Source organism: Anguilla rostrata, chromosome 18 (assembly GCF_018555375.3).
Source record: "Anguilla rostrata isolate EN2019 chromosome 18, ASM1855537v3, whole genome shotgun sequence".
Lineage (NCBI taxonomy): Eukaryota > Metazoa > Chordata > Actinopteri > Anguilliformes > Anguillidae > Anguilla > Anguilla rostrata.
In genome coordinates, this window is record NC_057950.1 from 27,466,144 (window position 1) to 27,486,000 (window position 19,857).

The 19,857-nt window shown below is 41.6% G+C and overlaps 1 protein-coding gene across 3 annotated transcripts in view; it reads left to right on the top strand.

Moving 5' to 3' along the window:
• Positions 1 to 19,857, top strand: part of macrod2 (mono-ADP ribosylhydrolase 2) — a 561,756-nt gene that overhangs the window by 510,909 nt on the left and 30,990 nt on the right. For all 3 annotated transcript variants that reach the window (XM_064316703.1, XM_064316705.1, XM_064316704.1), the window contains exons 9-11: positions 9,862 to 9,943; positions 15,691 to 15,735; positions 18,720 to 18,791. In XM_064316703.1, coding sequence (XP_064172773.1) covers positions 9,862 to 9,943; positions 15,691 to 15,735; positions 18,720 to 18,791 — 199 coding nt within the window. The remainder of the gene's footprint in view (positions 1 to 9,861; positions 9,944 to 15,690; positions 15,736 to 18,719; positions 18,792 to 19,857) is intronic.

Genomic DNA, 19,857 nt, shown 5'->3' on the forward strand with positions numbered 1-19,857 from the left:
ATCTCGGCCAGATGAGCCGTCCTCCAGGGGCTGCTCTGTCCGCATTAAAAAACGCCATTACAGATTCAGACATTTCAGCTTCCCTCCTTCGGAATGTTATCCGGAGCCGTGTAGCCGCGGTAGCTAGCTATTGTCCACTTTTTAATTTGCCTTTTATTACACGATGAGCTCGATAGAAAAAAAAGCCTTTCATGGTTGTAATTACCTGACCGGCGACATCATCTGATCGTTTGGTCTCTGAGGCCCGAGTGCCATTCTTCATAAGCGGTGTTTTGTCTTCGGAATGGCTTTTAAATGAGTCCATTCTGTGCCGCGTAAAAACTCTGCAATAAAGGAGGGCTCAGCAGACCGGTTGTTTTAGGAAAGCTGTAATTTCACTATTGGACTCTGGCATGAGTCGGTGAGTGCTTTTTTTTGTTTTTTTTTGGCAGGAGGGACTTAGCGTTGAGGAGAATTGCAGTTGGCATGTACACACTGGGAGATTTTTCAAAGGGTTTCTTTCAGAGTCCCTGGAGATTGCTGTCATCTCATCTCGTGGCAGTTTAAAATGTGAATGTTGTACTGTTTCTTTCTCTCTCTCTCTCACTCTCTCTCTTTCAATTTGATATGGAAGAGAATATGATAAATACTCTTTGGTTTGTCCATCTTATGAACTTTGTAAATGACTACCATATTTCCAATCCACTCAATGTATTTCAGATTGTTGTTAACCTTTATTGGAACATGGTAGATATGTCACGTATGAAACTGTTAATTTGCATACACAAACAGTTGCTGGGGGTTAGGCCTCGTAATGTGAACAAAAGGCAATAAATAGAAAAGCTGAGAAAAATGCTACGGGGTGTGTGGTTGTGTTTAAACATGTAGGTCATAAGACACATAATATGAGAGGTGTGAAGATATGAAGAACAATGATCTGCTATGCAGTGCTGTTCACTGGCTGCTCTTTGCTTTCCTTGGATAATATGCTATTGGTGCAGCTCCAAGTACTGTTGATGGATTGAATTGCTCTTCTTTTTGAGTGTATGCAACAGTTAAAGACAGCAATATACCATATATGTATATCGACCACTCCCTGCTCTCTGTAGTCATATTATCTTACAGTCTTCGACATTCAACATACTCTTCAGATCTAATTAACAAATGAGGGTTTCTTATTTTCTCGTATGAAAAAGACAGTGCTAAATTAACTAGACAGATGAAAGATAGTTAAACGCTAAAACAGATGTTTACAATCTGAAAAATACTTACACCAACAGCCCTCATACATTAATTATGCAATAATAATTTATTGGAATTCTAGTTATCTTCATCATGTTGTTTGTATGACAAAATTACCACAATATACACTTAATACATGTACACCATCTTACAGCTGATAGTAATGGTAGACAATGAGATCTTTGAAAAGTGAACTGTTTATTCTTGCAGTTCTCTTGTTCTGCAACTTGTAATGGCGTGTGTGCTTTCCTAAAAGACACTGTCAGCCCCTCTCTTTGATATGTCAATTTGAGTATTTTGTTCAAAGGGTTGACCTTTTCAAAGCCACACTTTGAAATGATGATTCGGTTGCTGCAGCTGACAAGTTCCATCACTGTCAAGCCGAGGACTTGCCCAGATCTTCCACCTTTAACTTGAGTGGCTTCTGTCTGCTGCTGTCAGTCGTGGTACAGCTTTCCTGTGATTGACAGCAATGCACAAAAGGACAGAGAGGTGGGTTTCAGGTTCAGTACCAGACAGGAGCAGGTGAGACGTCACATTCAGACATTACGACTGCCCTTCTGGACAGGCGAGCTCTGGACGACCCTGGCCCTGTGTATGACACATAACAGGCCCTAAAGTAAATGTCAGTATTCTACAGGCATCCTTTAATCGTGTTTGGTGAAACGGAGGCATTTTAGATTTTTGTTTATTCCCCGCCCTAATGTGACAGCAGACTACTGAACCCCGCCACGAAAGAATAATTTCCTCCGTAAAAAAAAAGGGAGATAAATGATATAGCCGTTAGCATTATTAGAATAAAAACAGACCAGGCGAGATGCGTGGTGAATGGGGAGGGTGCTGTTTGTATGATGCATCGCAGGTTTAAATTTTAATAACTGGGAGCGACGCGTGGTCTGCCTCTGAGAGAAAGACGGCCGGTGTGAAATGACTCAGGGTATTAATCAGACTCCGTCCCGTCCGCACGTCTCACTCTTTAAGGGTGATTTCTCCTGCGTTACCACGCTACAGAACAAATAAACCGTGTCTGAATCGCACCTAAAGATGCTTCTGTCTGCATGTAGAGTAACTCAGCAGGCAGCCCTCGTCACGGTAAAGGGGCTCGGACACAGATCTGTTCCCTTTTCACGTTTAGTTTAAGATGTGGAGTCAGGAGTAGATGTTTAAATCCAAATGCACTTTAAAATATAAATATAATTATTATGCTTTTTTAACGTCCCATTTTACTTTGTTCAATGCAAATGGCATGGATGCATATACATTTTCCATAATGTTTGTTCAATGTGAGGATGAATCAACATAAAATGGATTTTGCATTTTCCTTTATGTGCCTCATTTCTTACATATTAATCGAAAAAAGAAATTGAACAAACTGAATTAGTAGTGCACACCAGCTGTCTCGCATGACCTTATGAACCTAATCGGAAAAAAATGGCAATTTGTTATTTGCTGCAGGTTGTATTTGCAGGTACTAATATGATTTTTTAAATAAATACTTTTGATTCATGAGCGCAGATCTCAATATTTTTATTACCTTAATAAAGGAAAATGACTCATACAGAAGAGACGTTTTCGGGTGTCGGTAATGGAAGAATGATGTCAGGGCACTGCCTAGTGTCTCCTTTACTGTGTGCTGTGTGAGCCGCCATTTCAGGGTAGATAGCTTTGGATTGACCATGGCCTCGAGATTGAAGTCTGGCATTAAGAAGCACTTGCTGCTCTGTCTCAAGAGTTTGTGTGTTTGTGTTCGAGTCGGTGTGTGCTGCAGATTGGTATGAGAAGTAAAACAGAGCATTCAAAATGTGGATGATCAAACTGTGGGAGTAAGCACAAAAGTGACTTTTACTAGAAAACGTGGGGTTAGAAATAGATGCTGAATTCCACATACAACATGAAGCGCATCTTAGCTGTGCTGACACTGTCTGAGAAATGATCATGTTTCTAATTCCCGAGGCCAGCATGCCATTTGAAGCCTTCCTGCAATTACGCTGTGCTTGGCTGCCCTGGATGGTCAGGTGTGGAATAAGATGACACTTTTTACCTGGTGTTTATTGGAGCTTTCGTGAATTGTTTCTTGCCCGAGATCAGATGATGATTTCCTGGTGCTTTAGTTGGATTCGTGTCTATTTTTGCCCCACCCAGACGTTGTTCCCGACCTGCTCTCCTATGATAGCGCAGCTCCCCCGTGTGAGGGTTCGCTGAGTATAAGAGCCGAAGACTCGTATTGTTTGTGCTGAGTGTGCAGCGAGTCAAAGTGCAGTTTGTGCCATCGTGCTGCATGGCAGGCTATGCCCTGGATGTGATTACCCATGCATGCATGCCCTGGCATGATGTGGCACCTGTTGCCAGGTTACCTGGGTATGCTCTGAGAGGAAGCTGTCCACCTAACGGCTGATGAATCTGGCTAGCAGTGTAATCACGTCACACTGGCAAGAAGGGGGAGGGAAAACCGGCCAACCATTACAGACAGGGTCAGCATTTAACTTGCACAAAAAAAGTTATTAAAAAAAATAAATCACATTTAAAAATAAATCATATTAGTAATGAGAAAATAGTTTGCGGCAGTATATATATTTTTTTTAAAAGATAAATCAAATAAATAAATGAAATAAGTTCAAATGAAAACTGTGGTTATATTTTATCATATTTTGTTTAGCAGTCTCTGGCATTGATTCACAGTAGTTGGTGAAAATTTGTCCAGAGGAAGACATGCATCTTTCTGCATCGACTGATTTTGTTACCACGGCCAAGTATCGTTTTGCCTTTTGAATAAGGTTTGGAAATATTTCTTTAGCTGCACGCCAGAATTCACCCAGTGAACTGAGTGTAGAGGGAGTGTTACACACATAGAGTCTGCACACTGGCTTGGAATCAAAAGTCCAGCAGCCTTAAGAAATCTGTGAGCTGGTTGATAGAAACTTGGTTCATCTGGTTTGTAATGCGTTGTGAGTTTCTCTGCAACTCCATTAAAAGTTTTGACGCATTGGTGGTCTATTGTTTCGACTGTTTCACGACTTTCATGCCACCGGATCACGTCAATGAGAGTCTTGCCATTTTCAGCGATTAAAAAGAGCTGTTTCCAAGCCCTTATCCTCCAATAATGCCTTGAGCTCTGTCAGCACAATAGCGTTTAGTGTGATATCCATCTCCATTTCCGCAACTTCCCCGGCTGGCTTTACATGGTTCAGGGAGGAGTTTTATTGACAGAGAAGAACCTTGCCCAGTAATTGTGCTCCTAATATGCTCCACGCCCCATGTAACACATTTTATCGGCTTGGGAAAAGTTTATGAACTTTCTTGACTGTGGCAACAAGTTTGTCAACTTTAAGGACATTTGCTGACTAAACACCTCTTGCTAATGCCACAGTGTTGAGTTTGCAACATAGATGCACTGAATTTGGCAACAAGCTTTTAAGGATGCCTTAATATGCCTTTTAACATATAACTCGTATTGTTAGACACAAACGCAGTCACATTTTCAGAATCAGTATCATAATCCAATAAGCATTTCTTGATGCTATCTGCAACTGAGGAGAGATTCACAACAGTTAGGTACACTGTGTCAGCAAGGAGAGCTTTCACATTGGTTGTGAGGGATTTCCCTTGAAGAACAAATAAAATATGTAAAACATAATTGTCTTTGCCATCTGTTGATATATCCATGACCACAGATATTCCGTCAGTTGCTTTAGTCAGTTTTTGAATATTGGTTTTATGCAAAGTAGCAGTCTGCCCCTACTTCTGCCGAAACTGTTGAGTTGACAGAAATCACCCGAGCATGAATTACATGTTGGTTTACAATTTCATGCAATTTGGGATTGCCCACTTTTTCCAGTGGAATATTTACACTTATGAACGCATCGGTTAAATCTTGAATGACATTATGTCACTGCCCATGGCTGTCTTTCCCACTGCTGATGGATGATTTCCCTCGGTGTTGAACTCAGGCCTTAATTCATTAATTCATTTCTTCTTTTTTTTAAATGTCAGTCTATTCTTGAGATTTATTGATAAATGATATGGATGGCCTGGACTGAACTAGATGGATGTGTTGTGGAGAAAGAAATATATATTCTGGACAGAATCTGGCATTCCACAAACACTGTGATACATTGGGATTACTTTTGTGCATAAAATGTGACTGATTCAAAGACACATCAATGTAGAGACTTAATATGCTACCAACTAAACAGGATATATTACTCTTTTTAATGGAAATCATTAATGCATAAAATGCATTAATGCTGAATGAATTTTAAAGCTGTTATATGCCTATGGAATTGTTCTGCTGTTTTGTTTTTGTTTAGTTTTTTTGGTTTTTGTTTTTTTTTGTTTTTTGTTCCTGAGGTAACCAAGTTTCCACTAAACAAACCAAAATGAACCAAAAGGGCAGGTTTTCTATCCCAGACCTTATTGTGCTGAGTGTTTCTGTCGACACCCTTGACTTCACCCATCCACCCACGGGGACAAAACATTGCAATGCCCTCACTTTGGCCGTGCTCCTCCAATCAGGGACGAGTAATTATCAGGCCGCCCAATGTGTGGTGGCCTCAGCTTTGTAATTCGTCTTCCATTAACTTTCTCAACCTCAGCTTCTGTTGGAAATGCAGTCAGCCTGCCAGGCCCTTCACCATACATTTTCCTGATCTCCACTGTTTGGACGCCTGTCTAAGAACTGAATGAATGTCTTTGAATTGCTTAAGTAATCATTTTTAAATGATGTACTGTACCTATGCAGAAGTTCAGCATGTATGTGGAACTCTATACGGTAACTCTATCGAATTTTACTTTGCATTCGATACCACTAATACCATGGGGCAATTGTATTTCTTAAAACATAGAAACTGAATTTAATTCATTTATTTTTCATTGATTTTATTGAATTATAGGACTGCTTTCACCTGAGTTTGACTTCAATCTTACTCACAGCTGCAGTTGCTGTTGTAAGTATAACAACATGATCTATGAAGACAATGAGAAGGTTACCATTTTAGGATCGTCTGCTTTGTTTTCTGTTCAACAGAACCTGTGGCTCAGCAGACTCGCATTCAGGATTATATGAAAATCTAATTGCAAACTTAGGAGCTCCTTTGAATGCTAATGAATGCTTTAGATGTAAATGGAAGTAACACACATTGCATTTATACACATCTTCAAAAAAACAATGGCCCAAAAATAAGCATATGTGATGAAGGCTCTGTGCTCTTTTGTTAGTCTCAGACCAATTAAAATAAAAATGCTGTAATTTACAAAAATATTCAAAACATCATTGCAATAAATAAATAAATGAAAGCTTTGCATCTGCATAATATACAGTACATGTGCTCAAAATAACAGTGTAACATATTTTTTCAATTGTGTTGCACTGTTGTAAAACATAAATATATCCATGTAATCGAGTTCCCTTAATATATTACATCCATTTTTAAATATTAATTTCAGTTTCTGATGTTTTTTTTTGTTGTTTTTTTTTATTGATTATTTTTTGGTATATGGCACTGTTGTTGTCCTGTGAAGAGCCAAAGGCATGTGTCACATGAACACACAGTAAACACGTCAATCACACGCATTTGTTCACCTGTCCTGAATAGCTGGTTTGTATGTGATAATCTGCCGGCACTCGTTTGAAAGTCGAATCCAAACTCATACTTCCTGTTTCGATTCAGTTTGTCTTTTTGCTGTGATGGGATTAGGGTTTAGAAGCTTTTGTGGATTTTAGGCTGCAAAACTGTGATAGAATGTTGCAAAACTCAGCGTTGCTGAATGTCCTTTTAGGATTGGCGTTTAATCCTCATTTTATGTTGCCCATTTGATCCATTTTTAATGTACTTGAAATACTGGATAACTTCTCTTTTTCTGTGTGAAATTTTATGACTTTTACTCAGTCGGGGGCATGAACTTAGATGGAGTGTTTCCATCCTTTTATGGGACCTCTATGTCCCGTTTGCTTCATATATACAACTAAAAACGTTTATTTTATTTTTTTTTAAGTACTTTTGCATTTAGGCGTATTGATTATTGAGTCTGTGCATTCTCCCAGGCCTATTAAATTTGGGATTGTAAACAGAAATTCTTCATATGCGGATTCCGGATTCTTCACACACTGCGGCCAGTGACCCCGCGGGGTGGCGGCACATGGCCGTGGCTTCGCCCCGAGAGAAGAGGGGGGGATGTCTCATCGCGGGCAAGCATCCCTGTTCATTCAGTGGCCATTCATATCCATTTAACGATAAACATAAAAGCGAAATATGATCTGCCGTGAAAGGCCTCGGTCGCGCCACGCTTTAATGCGATGCGATAATTTATCGTACGCCGCCTCCCTCGGTGGTACTGCGGTATAAAATGGCCTCCATAAAATGTAAATGGAATAGTCCGGCCGAGCGGTCATCCAGTGGCGACCTGCTGCTCTCCAAACCGCGTTCTTTCATCGCAAATCTCGCAGTGTGCCGCTTCAAAATAGCCCCAAGCCGTTTATTTATTCATCATTTTAATGTCTGTTTGACACTCGGGGGGGATGGGAGACAGTAGCCATGTCTTATCAATCAAGCCCCCAAAGACATTTTAATGCATGATTAATACACAAAGAAAACCTATTATCAGCATTATTTCAGTTCCATTTAAAAACTGACATTAGAGATCTCCCCTTAAACTATTTATAGATGTCTGTCTGTTTATCTGCAAATGGTGTTCCCTTTGATTCAGTTGATTGTTGCACAATAGCTGTGAACTAAATTGATTTCTGCATTTTCTCAATAGCTGTCATTTTATTGTGCAGAATATTGCTCTCATTCTAAATGCGGAGTGTGGCCTTTTCTGTGTAAAATTGTGGTCTTCGGAGGAGCCATTATCCATTGTCTCAGTAACACACGTCCCTTTGGTAAAGATCTGCTTGCCTAGGAAGCTGTTTGGTGAAGGAAGGAAGCACATAGATCAATGCAGCCGCTGAGTTCAGTAGAGATTTATTCTAGCCATTTCTCTTATAAAGTCATTGGACTCTGGATTACTCTGTACCTTTCTTGGTCTCTGGTGTAAGGATTGACTTGCTTCATTATTGTGCAGGACAAATTACGCTTCTTGGACTATGATGGGCTCGGGACCGAAGTGTCAGGACCCAGCCGTAAACTTAGAGGCCCGTTGGATTCAGAATGAGAGCAGTAGTGTTATACGCAGTGTCATATTGTTCAGAGAGAGTCGTGTGAGCGTTTAAGTTTGTCTGGGGAAATGACCCAAAATTAAACTCAGTCAAGGGTTGCTTGGCTCTTCTCCAGTCGGGAAACATATCCTGCTGCACACGTCCAGATTTAATATCTTTCTCCTCACAACACTTACAATAAGCTGCACAGCAGAGAGGCAGTCTTCAAAATCAACAGAATTATGAACATGTGTTTTTACCAGTAGGCATAGCAGTACGGGAGATAATAGTGTCCGGAAAATGGGGATTGTGGTCGTCTCAACCAGTTACCATGCATGTACAATTGGCATTAGTGCATTCATACACTTGGAAACAAAGCATGATGGGAAATGTCTGGTCCTGAATGGAGGTAATTCCTACCATGCGCTTCTTCCACCCACGCCTGCTGAGTTCACTAATTAGTTCTACCTCCTGGCTGAACAATTGTGCTAACCAAAACCAAACCAAACTGGCCGATTGTGGACAAACCAAATTTTTTTTTCTTTGTTTACATCATTGCTTTAGCACCCATTTACATGTTCACACACACACACACACACACATAGAGAGAGAGAGAGAGAGAGAGAGAGAGGTATAGCAGGAATCCCCTGTAGTGCACTCAATGACATCCACACTCTGAGTGTGTTAGTTTTCACCCCAGTAGGAGAAACAGTATAACATACCCCCAGCTCTGCAAAGAAGCCCCAGAACAGTTCTCAGTCGCTCGTGGCTGCAAAATGCTCACTCTTTCCAGTTGTATCAATAATGATTTGCAGGCTGTTCTTTTGCTCTTTGTAATTTGCTGCTTCTAAATTTTCAAAGGTGCTATTGAGTCTCATTTGTAATGGCCCTCATCCAATATCTAAATTGGCCTATTAAATGTCTATAGCAGGCAGGAAATGGGACAATTAAATTAGACCGGGGCAAAGTAGGAGTCAAGCGCTGCATTTACGAAATGATTAAGAAGATGGTGGGCTTTAAGTTACCCAAACTACAAGTAACATTTTACTTGGACGCTTTATTGTGGGAACATGGAGAGGTGGACGGGTTTGTGTAAAGTTACGGCAAATGGTTTCTAATGTTTATCCAGAGTGTTTTAACTGACGTATCTCTGTTTTCTGTGAAAGAAAACTGGCATTTTAATTAGCTATTGTTTTGTTACATTCATTGAAAAAGAAAGTTGTATTTCATTGGTTTTTGATGCTAAACAATCTGTTAGATGAAGTGTTGTAGAATGTTTGTGGGAAACAGAAGGTGTAAATTAAAATGGTGTTGCTATAGCTAGAGTTGATTTGGAGCTCTTCAGAGAACTGCACACAGTATTTCTAAAGACAGACAGTGTATATTTTGTTTGATTGTTTCAGTATCTCACAGTTCTCCATCACACTATTCTCTAAGAAAATATTTTACTTGTCATATAGTATGAAAGATGCAACTGTGGTGATTCCGTTTTTCCTTTGTTGTTGTAGGTTGACCGCGTCATATTCTGTGTTTTCCTGGATACGGACTTCAGGATCTACAAAGATAAGATGTTCCGGTTCTTTTCCCAAGGTAACCTTTTAACCAGTATTCTCTCTTTAATGCTTGTGTACCAGCTCACACTGTTTGCTTCCCAGAATATTCCTGCCTGAGCAGTTTTTCAGTTTTTAAAGATTTAAAGATAATGTTTTTACTTTCAAAATCTTGATTTGTAAAGTCACTGTGGTTTGAGCCTGAGAGAAAGCTGAGGCCTCAAAGGAAGAGTTTTTCTTCAGCACCACTGCTAAGCCACTCCCTGCCAAATTTTCCGTGTATATTTCCGTTTTGCACCACCAACAGATTAAATTAACATAATAATTTTCCAGAATACATTTGTGTTCATTGGCTGCAAGATTGGCTTTGAACATTGATGTTCTTGTAAACTCATATATCTCATTATCTCATATTGTTTTAAAATGTCTCAGTGAAAACATTAGGCCTAATCCAAAGCACAAAATGCAAAAAGTTGCTTCTTGTGGGGGGGTTGTGGAGAAAGTGAGAGAGATGCAATCGCTTTATATTATTTTGCAGCAGCTTTAAACCTGCCATGCAAGCTGTTTCAGTTACAATCTTACATTTTTATTTGTTTATTGTTTATTTGTTATTTTAAACTGAAATCTGCATGCTAAAATACTGTTGGCTAGCAGCCAGCAGGAAGTATTACTTGAGCCTGCTAGTTTTAAAAAAAGATCACATGAATTTTCAGTGGTAAAAGCTGTTGCGTCCAATTTTAACGCTGACACTTCTGTGCACTCTTCAAACTAGTGTCTGCCTATTGCCATGAAAAATAAACCCAAGCTGTTGCATTGTGGGAAAAGAAAAGGGCACTGCTCTCCAAGTGGGCTTGCGGTTGTCACGCGGTGATGAGAGAAACAAACATCGCATTTCCCCCCTCGCTCCTTGCTTCGCTGCGCTCCCCGGGCTCTGGGAGGATTCGGAGGCCGCAGGATGACACCGGGGCTGATGGGAATCCGCGGAGGATTCCGCAGAGGCGTCGTTGCTCTTCCTGAGCGCTGCGTTAACTCTCGCTCGCCCCCAGCGGAGCGCTGAACGCCAGGCTTCTGTTTACATTTCCCTGGTGAGGAAGGCTCCTCAAAGCTCATGTCAGCCCTCGAGCCTCACCAAAAGAGAGCATCGGGGCTGCCAGTTCTCTAATTGCTCCGGTAGCCTGTGTGAACTACCAAATTGTTTGCCTCCATTTCACATCCCTGTCAGGAAATGAGGCTTCAGTGTCCTTGTTTTTGTAGTCAATTCCAAAGTTCACAAGCACCCGCAATGATAATGCAACACCGCAGTAGAAACGCACAATAGATACACACGTGTATGAACACACCAGGGTGTGCAGAAACACATTTGTAGCAGCACACTCTGACCTAAGGGGGCGCTAAAGAGTGACATTTTAACCTGTCGTTCGGTATGAAATCTGTTGTTAATGAGACAGAGGTCTGCGGGGTTGACAACGCGGTGGAAAAAATAACAATAGTCTGCAAGAGGAGTGCCCACTGGCTCAGAACTAAATGTCTGTCTTCAGCGGGAATATCTGTGTTAAATGTGCGTTTGACCCTTTAAGGTCGAGGCCATTCATTTAACTTTCTCCCAGGCTTTGAAAATGGTAAATATGCAGGCGGGAGACCTTGTGTGATTAATGTCATTCATCACCCCCAGTTAAAGTAGCTGAGTTGGTAGCACAAGTACACTTGGGTTCAGATCTTGCTTGGAGGGATTCTCCGACCACATCTATCTCCGTCTCCTTCTGCTCCCGTGTCACATGACCGGCCCTGTAAATCAGGCGTCCGTCTTTCTGAGGTTGCTTCACGTCCATTTTCTATTATTTTATGCAGGGGTTTGCAAAAGTAAGGTGATCCATCAAATATCCGAGATTATGTGGGAAAAGTGTGGGAGTATAAGTGCTGTATTCACCATAACTGCAATGTGCTTTGCACCTAACAGTGTAAAATGAAATTTAGCCACTGTTATTTTTTTCCTTTGCCAACATCTTTTTTCCTCATTAAGTCCAACTATTTCCCAACTAATAATCCTGTGTTGGCGACTGCTTCCCTGCTGGTGTTATTTGAAAGGAGAATTTCACTCATCAGTGTAATACCAGATTTGTGTTACTGCTCAGTAGAGATGTGTGCCTCTTAATCCGCTTATTGATGCAGTTCAAGACACTTTGGAAAAGGAGAAAATGAGTCTGCTATGTAGCCCAAAATGCTCAATAGTTTCGCTTATACATCAGGAGCCTGGGGAACAAATCAACACAGTCATCAGCAAATTGTGTTTGTATATTCATCCAGCAAGCTTCACATCTAGCAGCACACTCGGGGTCTCAGACACACACTGAGGAAACCAAACTTAACACAGCAGATGGGCTTTCGGCTCACATTAGAGTGTTCTGTCAGCCTTATCTCCAGTTTGTAGAAGGAAATGAGAAAGAACTATGGTCATATTTTCCTGGAGCTTTCGATCTCTCCTGAAGCTTAATTCGGCCCTGCACAAAGTTGCCGTGTGTCCCTGAATTAAAGAGTTGAAGCCTTTCAGTATTAGTCTAATATGTATTGTGGAAAAATTGCTACAAGGAAAAACCCAGCATACCATGAGCTTTCTGTGGCCAGGATGTCAGCATCCTGCAATTGCTCAACTCAAACATTCAAGGCTCCTGCAACCAATCTATGAATGGAAACAACAAACTCTGTGTTCGAGCTTTATTAGTAGGCGATACATGAAAACCACACCAAATATGGAGTTTCCAGGTGCTACGATTTTGTGTAGTTCATCTATTTAACCAGAATTTTTTTCTTTCTTTATTTCTTTCTTTCTTTAATTTTCTGTCTTGTCAATCAGTTGTCATGGTTTCAGGAATACAAATGCTAAATGGCAGTTATGAGTGTGTGTGGCTTGGCATGTAGCAGTGGTGTCTGCGGCCTAGGTTCTCTGCAGCGTTAATTGTGGACGTAGCATGTTCAAACTCCTTTTGAGGAATTTCACCCTGCCGTGCTTTGCAGGGTTGCCATTAGTTGAATACAGTCTGACGATCCAGTGTGGGTACAGTGTGTTTCTTCTCATAAATTATATACGGCGATTCAGTGGAGCACCAGTTCGTACTTATTTACATGGGACTTAGATGGTCTCGCTCACTGTGAATGGCAGCCCTGCTGACTCTAATATCAGTCTTCTTCTGCCTTCATTTGTATTTCTTGTCATGACATGGAAAGCCTATAATTTATTTAGCAGCTTCTTGTTGTGAATCATCGTAATGTTTAGTAAAAACTTTGAAGGGAATCAGACGCCCTAGAGGGATGAAAATTATTAAGCTTACACAAATTTCACTGGGCTTCACAGAGAGCACAGTATGAAGGAACCTGTTGAAGAGTGTTCAGTGTTCAGAGTCTGAAGAACCTGTAAAGTTTCAGGCAAGCCTTGCATTTGCTCTATTTTGGTCTCTCACACCCATGTGCATATGCAATGCTGATCAAATCCTGCAGAGCTGATCTTAAATACACTCTGTTGCCTGTTCCACTGACTAGCCATGCCGTGGCGTGGTGATTATTGGCTTGCATAATATATTTCTGCCCTGACCAGATCATTCAAAGAATATCCATCAGTGACTTTGTAATGAAGGATGTAAGTTTATCCTTTTAAGTGAATCCTTTTGTATGTAGGATAGGATGTCTGCCTCCTCATCCATGACATCACAGCACCCTTAGAATTTTGCCTTCATTCTAGCCCTAATTTGCCACTGAGTCCTTTTCTCCCCTCCCCCACCAACTGCTCTTGCCTCCTTACCTCCATCTTGGTCTGTGCCAAGAACAAGGCTTACTTTACAAAGCAAGCCCGCCAGCTGCCACCTGCTTATACTTATAATTGCATACATTTTTGGCAAACCCTTAAATCAGAAACTTTTTCTGCTGACTGGTCTTATTGGACAGGTGACAAAGTAAGCAGGATGCTCCAGTCTCCATGGCCATTGATGTAAGGGGGCTCGAACCTGTGAAGTTTTGATACTTATTTATATTGTGTGCTGTTTTTTGTGGAAATATCATGAATGTATACGTTCATCACTGTCTTGTTTGGGGTGTTTTATCATTGTCTCCGAGTTTAAAGATTGAAATTACTATGGTGCAAAAAGAAAAAAGGCCAAAACCTTCGGATTCAATCTAATCTCAGTAGCTTGGTGTACAAGGCCTCATCGCTTGCCTCAGAACCGCAGCTTCAGAATGACTCTGCTTGTTAAGTGCTCAGGACAGCTTCAGAGACTCAGTCTTATGTGGTGCACATTATGAAAGAAGAGCATCCTTATTGCCCAGGGACAGCTTTTGATGGTTGGAATTTTCACAAATGAATGACATCAGCGGTGGCCCAATCACACAGGGCTATCCAGGGGGCTGAGTTGCACACATTTCCCTAATGCTTGACAAAAACATTGATGCTTTGCACACGATATGACTCCTCATATTCTCTTTTTCCCCCGAAACACCGCCACTGCCCTATCATTTTATTATAATTTTGTAGATTTTGCTTATATTGCAGCTGTTTCTATGATCACAAAACATTTACATGTGCTCTGATGTAATAGAGTCTGTTATAATAATCTGATAAAATTAAATCTTTTCAAAAATAACATTTCCCAGCAAGGGAAAAATATATATATATATGTATGCAAATGTAAATGTGTTTTTTGGATAAAACCGATTTGATTTCATACATGCCCGCATTGCCAGACAATGAGCAATTGCATATAAAATGTATTCGTGTCTGAACCTCTGTAATTTTCCTTAATGATTAAAAATGGCATGGCCAGCTAATAGAACGCAGCCAGCAGAGCAGGGAGGGCCCATGTGAGGTTTACTTGGCGCGGGCTTTCGAACATGATGGGAGGGCAGGGGGGTTTGGGGGAGGGGGGGTAGGTACAGCAGAGCCAAGCTGAGTTGTATACGCTGATGATGCGCATATTTATATGACAGCTGCATAGGAGGAAGCCGCCCGGCGCTGCGCTACGCTACCTTACCCTGGGGTACAATTTATCAGACATCAAGGTAGGGGCTTAGACATGATCCTTCAGTACATGGTTTGTGGGCATACGCGCGGCATTCTAATTCTTCAGTAAACCCTCTAGCTAATTGCGAGCATTTCCTTGTAGTTTGCTGACTTTGTTCGCGTTGCATACGGAACGAGAAGTGGATAATATCCCCTGTGCTCTCTTAAAATCCTGTGTGGAGAAGTGCCTGAAGGTCCCTGTAAGAATTCCACAGCATTCCAAATCAAATTCCGATCCTGCGTGCCTTAACCTGGCTAAAAAAAAAAAACAGGGCAATTTCCAGGAAATGTTGGTGTATTTCTTTCTTTATACAAAGCAGGACTAGCCATGACAGCTCCCAAACCGCTGCCTAAAATCACATGATGTCGCCTGGTGCTTCTTTTTCACAATGCAGTCGATCGCACAAGCTTGCATAGAGTGGAGTCAAAGGAAGACTATTATGTGTGGCTTTTACATGCAGTCCTTGTGCGCCCGATTGACCAGTGGGGGTCGCTAAAGAGCAATGACACATGGACGCCAGCCAACTGAAACCTCTGTTTCTAAACCACCGGCTGAAGTGCTATACTCATGGCGCAGAGGGGTTTGAGACCAGTGCTCTTCAAAAGCAAAAAAAAACAAAAAAACATTACACATACAGGAATGCACTGCTCTGCTCAGCCGTCTCTGATTTGTCCCTGAAACTTCAGAGGTCATGTGATGAGACCAATCACTGTAGCTCCTCACCCGCCATTTCTCTCCACAGACAATGACAGGAGTGATGACAGGGATGAGGCGCAGCCAGAGGAAGGTGAGTGACAGGAGACGAGCTCCGTTTCTCTGCTTTAGCAGGCTTCTGTCCACTTGGTTGCATGTGAAAGTTGGGCTTGCTTGTGTTCCTTGTTGGTGTTGGTGTGATTGTTTGCCAGAGTTTTGCAACTACTGCTCTAGGTTAGGCAGCCAAAATTTAGCAAGTTGGTAGAGTGTGGTGTAGATGAGAATCTATTCGTTCAATATTCAATTTGATTATATATATATATATATATAAGAAAGAAAAAAAACTTGTCTAATGTACAGTATAAATAGTACTGGTCAGTGCATTTTGCAGTTGCATAAAAAAAAATTAAATAGGATTTTATGCAACTGTACTCCATAGGGAGGTTGTAAAATGAACATCACTTGTAAGTCTGAAGTTAAAAGGGAGTGAAATGCCACCTGAGGTCTCACTGAAGCACACGGGTCCCGGCAATGAGCAGCTGATAGCACCGAGTGCTAACTGAGCAGCAGGGAGGCAGCAAACCAATCTGTTTAGAGCAGGGGTGTCAAACTACAATCCCAGGGGGCCGCAGTGCCTGTGGGTTTTTCGTGGTTTCCTTTTAATTAGCTGCCAATTCAGGCCTTGGGAACAAGGTGTGAGGATTCCTCAGCCAATCAATGACTGAAATGAACTACTGGTGCTGAGAACACCCTGAAAACCAGCGGACGCCGTGGCCCTCCAGGACTGGAGTTTGACACCTGTGGTTTAGAAGGACTTGAGCTTTCTGCTCTCCGTGCCGTTCTTCTCTTCCATTTTAAAAGGGGAGCAGAAATTGGCAATGGTTACCCAGTTTACGGTTGTGAGTCAGCGTGAATTCTTTGTACTCTGATATTTCAAACTGCAGGGACCCTGTTTTCAGTTTCATAATAGTTTTCAGTTAAATGTTTCTTGTGCTTTTACAACATAAAAACACCAATTCACCCTTGTTCTCGTGAGACGCCCCCCCCCCCCCTTTCCAATTTGGAGGGGAGGAGGTGTTTTCCAGGACAAAGCGTCCAGGGATTCTGCAGGGTTGCCAGTGTGAATCTCCACTCCTCGAACTTAGCAGGGTTGCTAGTGAGAGTCTCCACTCCTGGAATTTAGCAGGGTTGCCAGTGTGATTCTCCAAGTCTGGAATTCAGCAGGGTTGGCAGTGTGACTTTTCCACTGTCTTCAAGCTGTGCATGTCACTTACAGGGGGAGGGGAGGGCATCATGCCCATCCCATGCCCAGAGGGGTGAACAGGGGCCGCTCACTGCACTGCTCCCTGCATCATTTCAGACTTCCCAAAGAGGCAGCTAGAGACTCCACTGAACAGTGCCTCAATGACTGCAGCTTGGCTACAAATATTCTTTTATTAGCAGGCCATAATTTGTTCGGCAGGATATTATGAACATTGAGTGAAAACTCGACCGAATGAATAAATGCATTATCCTCTCACATATTTTGTAACTTGAAGACAGTACATTTGTGTTGCCAGCAAGCTCTCATGAATAAGGTATGTGGAATGCAATTCAGAATCTCTGAGCTCAATAAAAACACAGGTAGAGTAGGAGCCGATGTGATTTTGGCATGCGTTTCCAGTTAAATAGAACCAGGCGTGCATAAATATTTAATGAGTGGCTTTTGGGCATTCTACAAGTGCAGACAACAAGACCGGCAGGAAAGTCAGTTTTATGTGAATCCGGAAAGTTGGGACTATTGCCTTGCTGGGATTTCTGACTGCAGAGAGACAAGAAATGTTTTCAAAATGCCTTTTTCCACTGAACTGCTCTTTAACTGTGCACCCACATCATTCAGCAATAGAGGTGTATGTGCCAATATTTGTCTTTTTAAAAAGTAGGGCTTGCTTTAAATATTTTAGAATGATACATGGTGCTCTGTAGATTTTAGAATTGCTGATATTTTATTTGTGCTGGAGTAGGATATCTATATGAATTAATAGTTTTTCTTAAGTACAACAGGTATGCTCGATTTAATGTTTTTGGGATGTTGGTCAATGAGAAAATTCATTTTTTATATTTTATTCTGCCTGTTGTTGTTCTCTCTGGGGAGTTTTTATAGTTTTTTGATGCCGTATATGATAGTACACATGACATACAGTATATGTGATGTTTCTGTTCATTTTGACTGTTGATTCTTGAACAGACAGTGATGATCTCTAAACTGTGTACTACAGTAGGTTCCTTTCATGACCTTTCTTAGGGATATGTGGGAGTTGCACATCTCGTGCAGTAAACAGACCTTTTTAAAAAAAAAGTTGGACTTGTTCTGATGAAGATTTATGGGTTGGAACGTTAACTGGCATGGTTGAATAAAACATTGCTCTTGTTTTGGAGGACAAGCAAGCGTGTAAGTTTTTTTATTTTGGATTAATTCTTTAATGTCTTGCCTAGATTGTAGGGAGATACCATCCAGACATGTCATTATTAACCCCTCCCCCTCTCCCTTTTGAATAGTACTGCCCAATTATGTCCCTGTCGGATGAATACTTGAACCTCTGCCAACTTCAATCCTTTCATACTGTTGGACCATTCTGGGCTAGTCTTTCATATAAAAACAGCAGAAACCTTGACAAAACAAACTTTGTTGTGCAACATACTGTATTACAAGGCACCTTGCATTTCATTTGCAAATGCTGCCATGTTCACACGATGTGTCCATACATGGCCGACTATGGTGGTAGGTCCATGGACCGGTCCAGTACTCATGCATTTCTGTTCAAGAATGGTAGAGATAACCAGACTATGCAAAAATAATCAACGCTAGGTGATTGATTGGCTATCGGGGAGAATATTGTGTGGTGACAGCAGGGACCGTGTCAAAAATACCACTGTCCATTCCAAATCACAATGGAATCAGAATCAGCTTGTATAGCATGCTTTCTGACACAATGTTTATTCAGAATTCCCTTTAAAGCTATCATGTACTGGGAGCGTGTTGCGATGATGTTTATTCTTGAACATTCTTGTGCGTTCTCTGTGACTTTCTTTGGCCAGGTAAAAAGGGCACGCCGCCAACCAAGAAACCCAAGAGCAAAAAGCCAAGCAAAGGGGACGAGGACCATGAAGGTAAAACTTTAACAGCCTGCGCGCGGTTCTTCCAGCTGGCGAGTTCTTCTCTCGATTCTGGCCCCAGGACCCCGACGTTTGAGCCTGACAGAGAAGAACAGCCGTCCTCATACCGTGTTTCCAGCGGAGTGAAAGTTGCTTAAGATGCCATTATCTCGCTATACTGCCTCCTCAGCCCCTTCAGCTGTATAATGTAGAGACAATTACTGGCCTCACCAATAAGATAGGGCCATAGATAATGAGATTCTTATATCGGAGAGTCTAGGGGTTGGGGTGGAAGGGGGCTGGAACAGGCAATTAACGCAGCACTTCGTCCATTTGTCTTCGAGGGTGGGAATTATAAGAGCAAGTGCTGCAATCCCTGGGGAAATGGACTTTTAATACACACTGGGGCATGTAGTCTTTTATATAAAGATTCACATAGTGCTGGCTGCCCCAATGTAACAGTGTGTTTTCCGTAATTGAACCAAACAACAAGTTCTCTGCAGTCCTTTTTTAAGCAGGAAAAAAAGTATATTCGCACACGCACGCGCACACACACACACACACACACACAAATATCTTATATGGTGCAGTCTACAGTCAAAGCAACAAAAATTGTGTCACTGTCCAAATGCTTGATGAATGCAAGGTATACATACACAGTGAGCTCCATAATTTTTGGGACGAAGACATATTTCTCTTTTTTCTACAATCTTTATAGATCCTCATTCATCATGACTCACAGCTGAGTGGTAACTAATCCATGCACAAAGGGACATTGCACAGTCGTTTCTCCAGATGGGCCTCGTCGATCCTCCATACCCCCGTTATTAGGGATGACTATAGATGTGCGCTGAAAAGGTTAGGTGCGATTCAATAATTGCACTTGGTAAGATGTTATTATACAGCACTAGAGAAAAAAAGAGGGAGAAATATTGGTCAGGAGTACAAAGAGTCCTGTGTTTGTTATCCAGGACAACCTGAGGTAGCCATTTTAAGTGTCACTGACTGGGTGATTGGAAACTATGGGACTGACTGTCCAGGGCCTCTGTGCTGGGAGGTTTGCTTTGAAATTACAATTCAT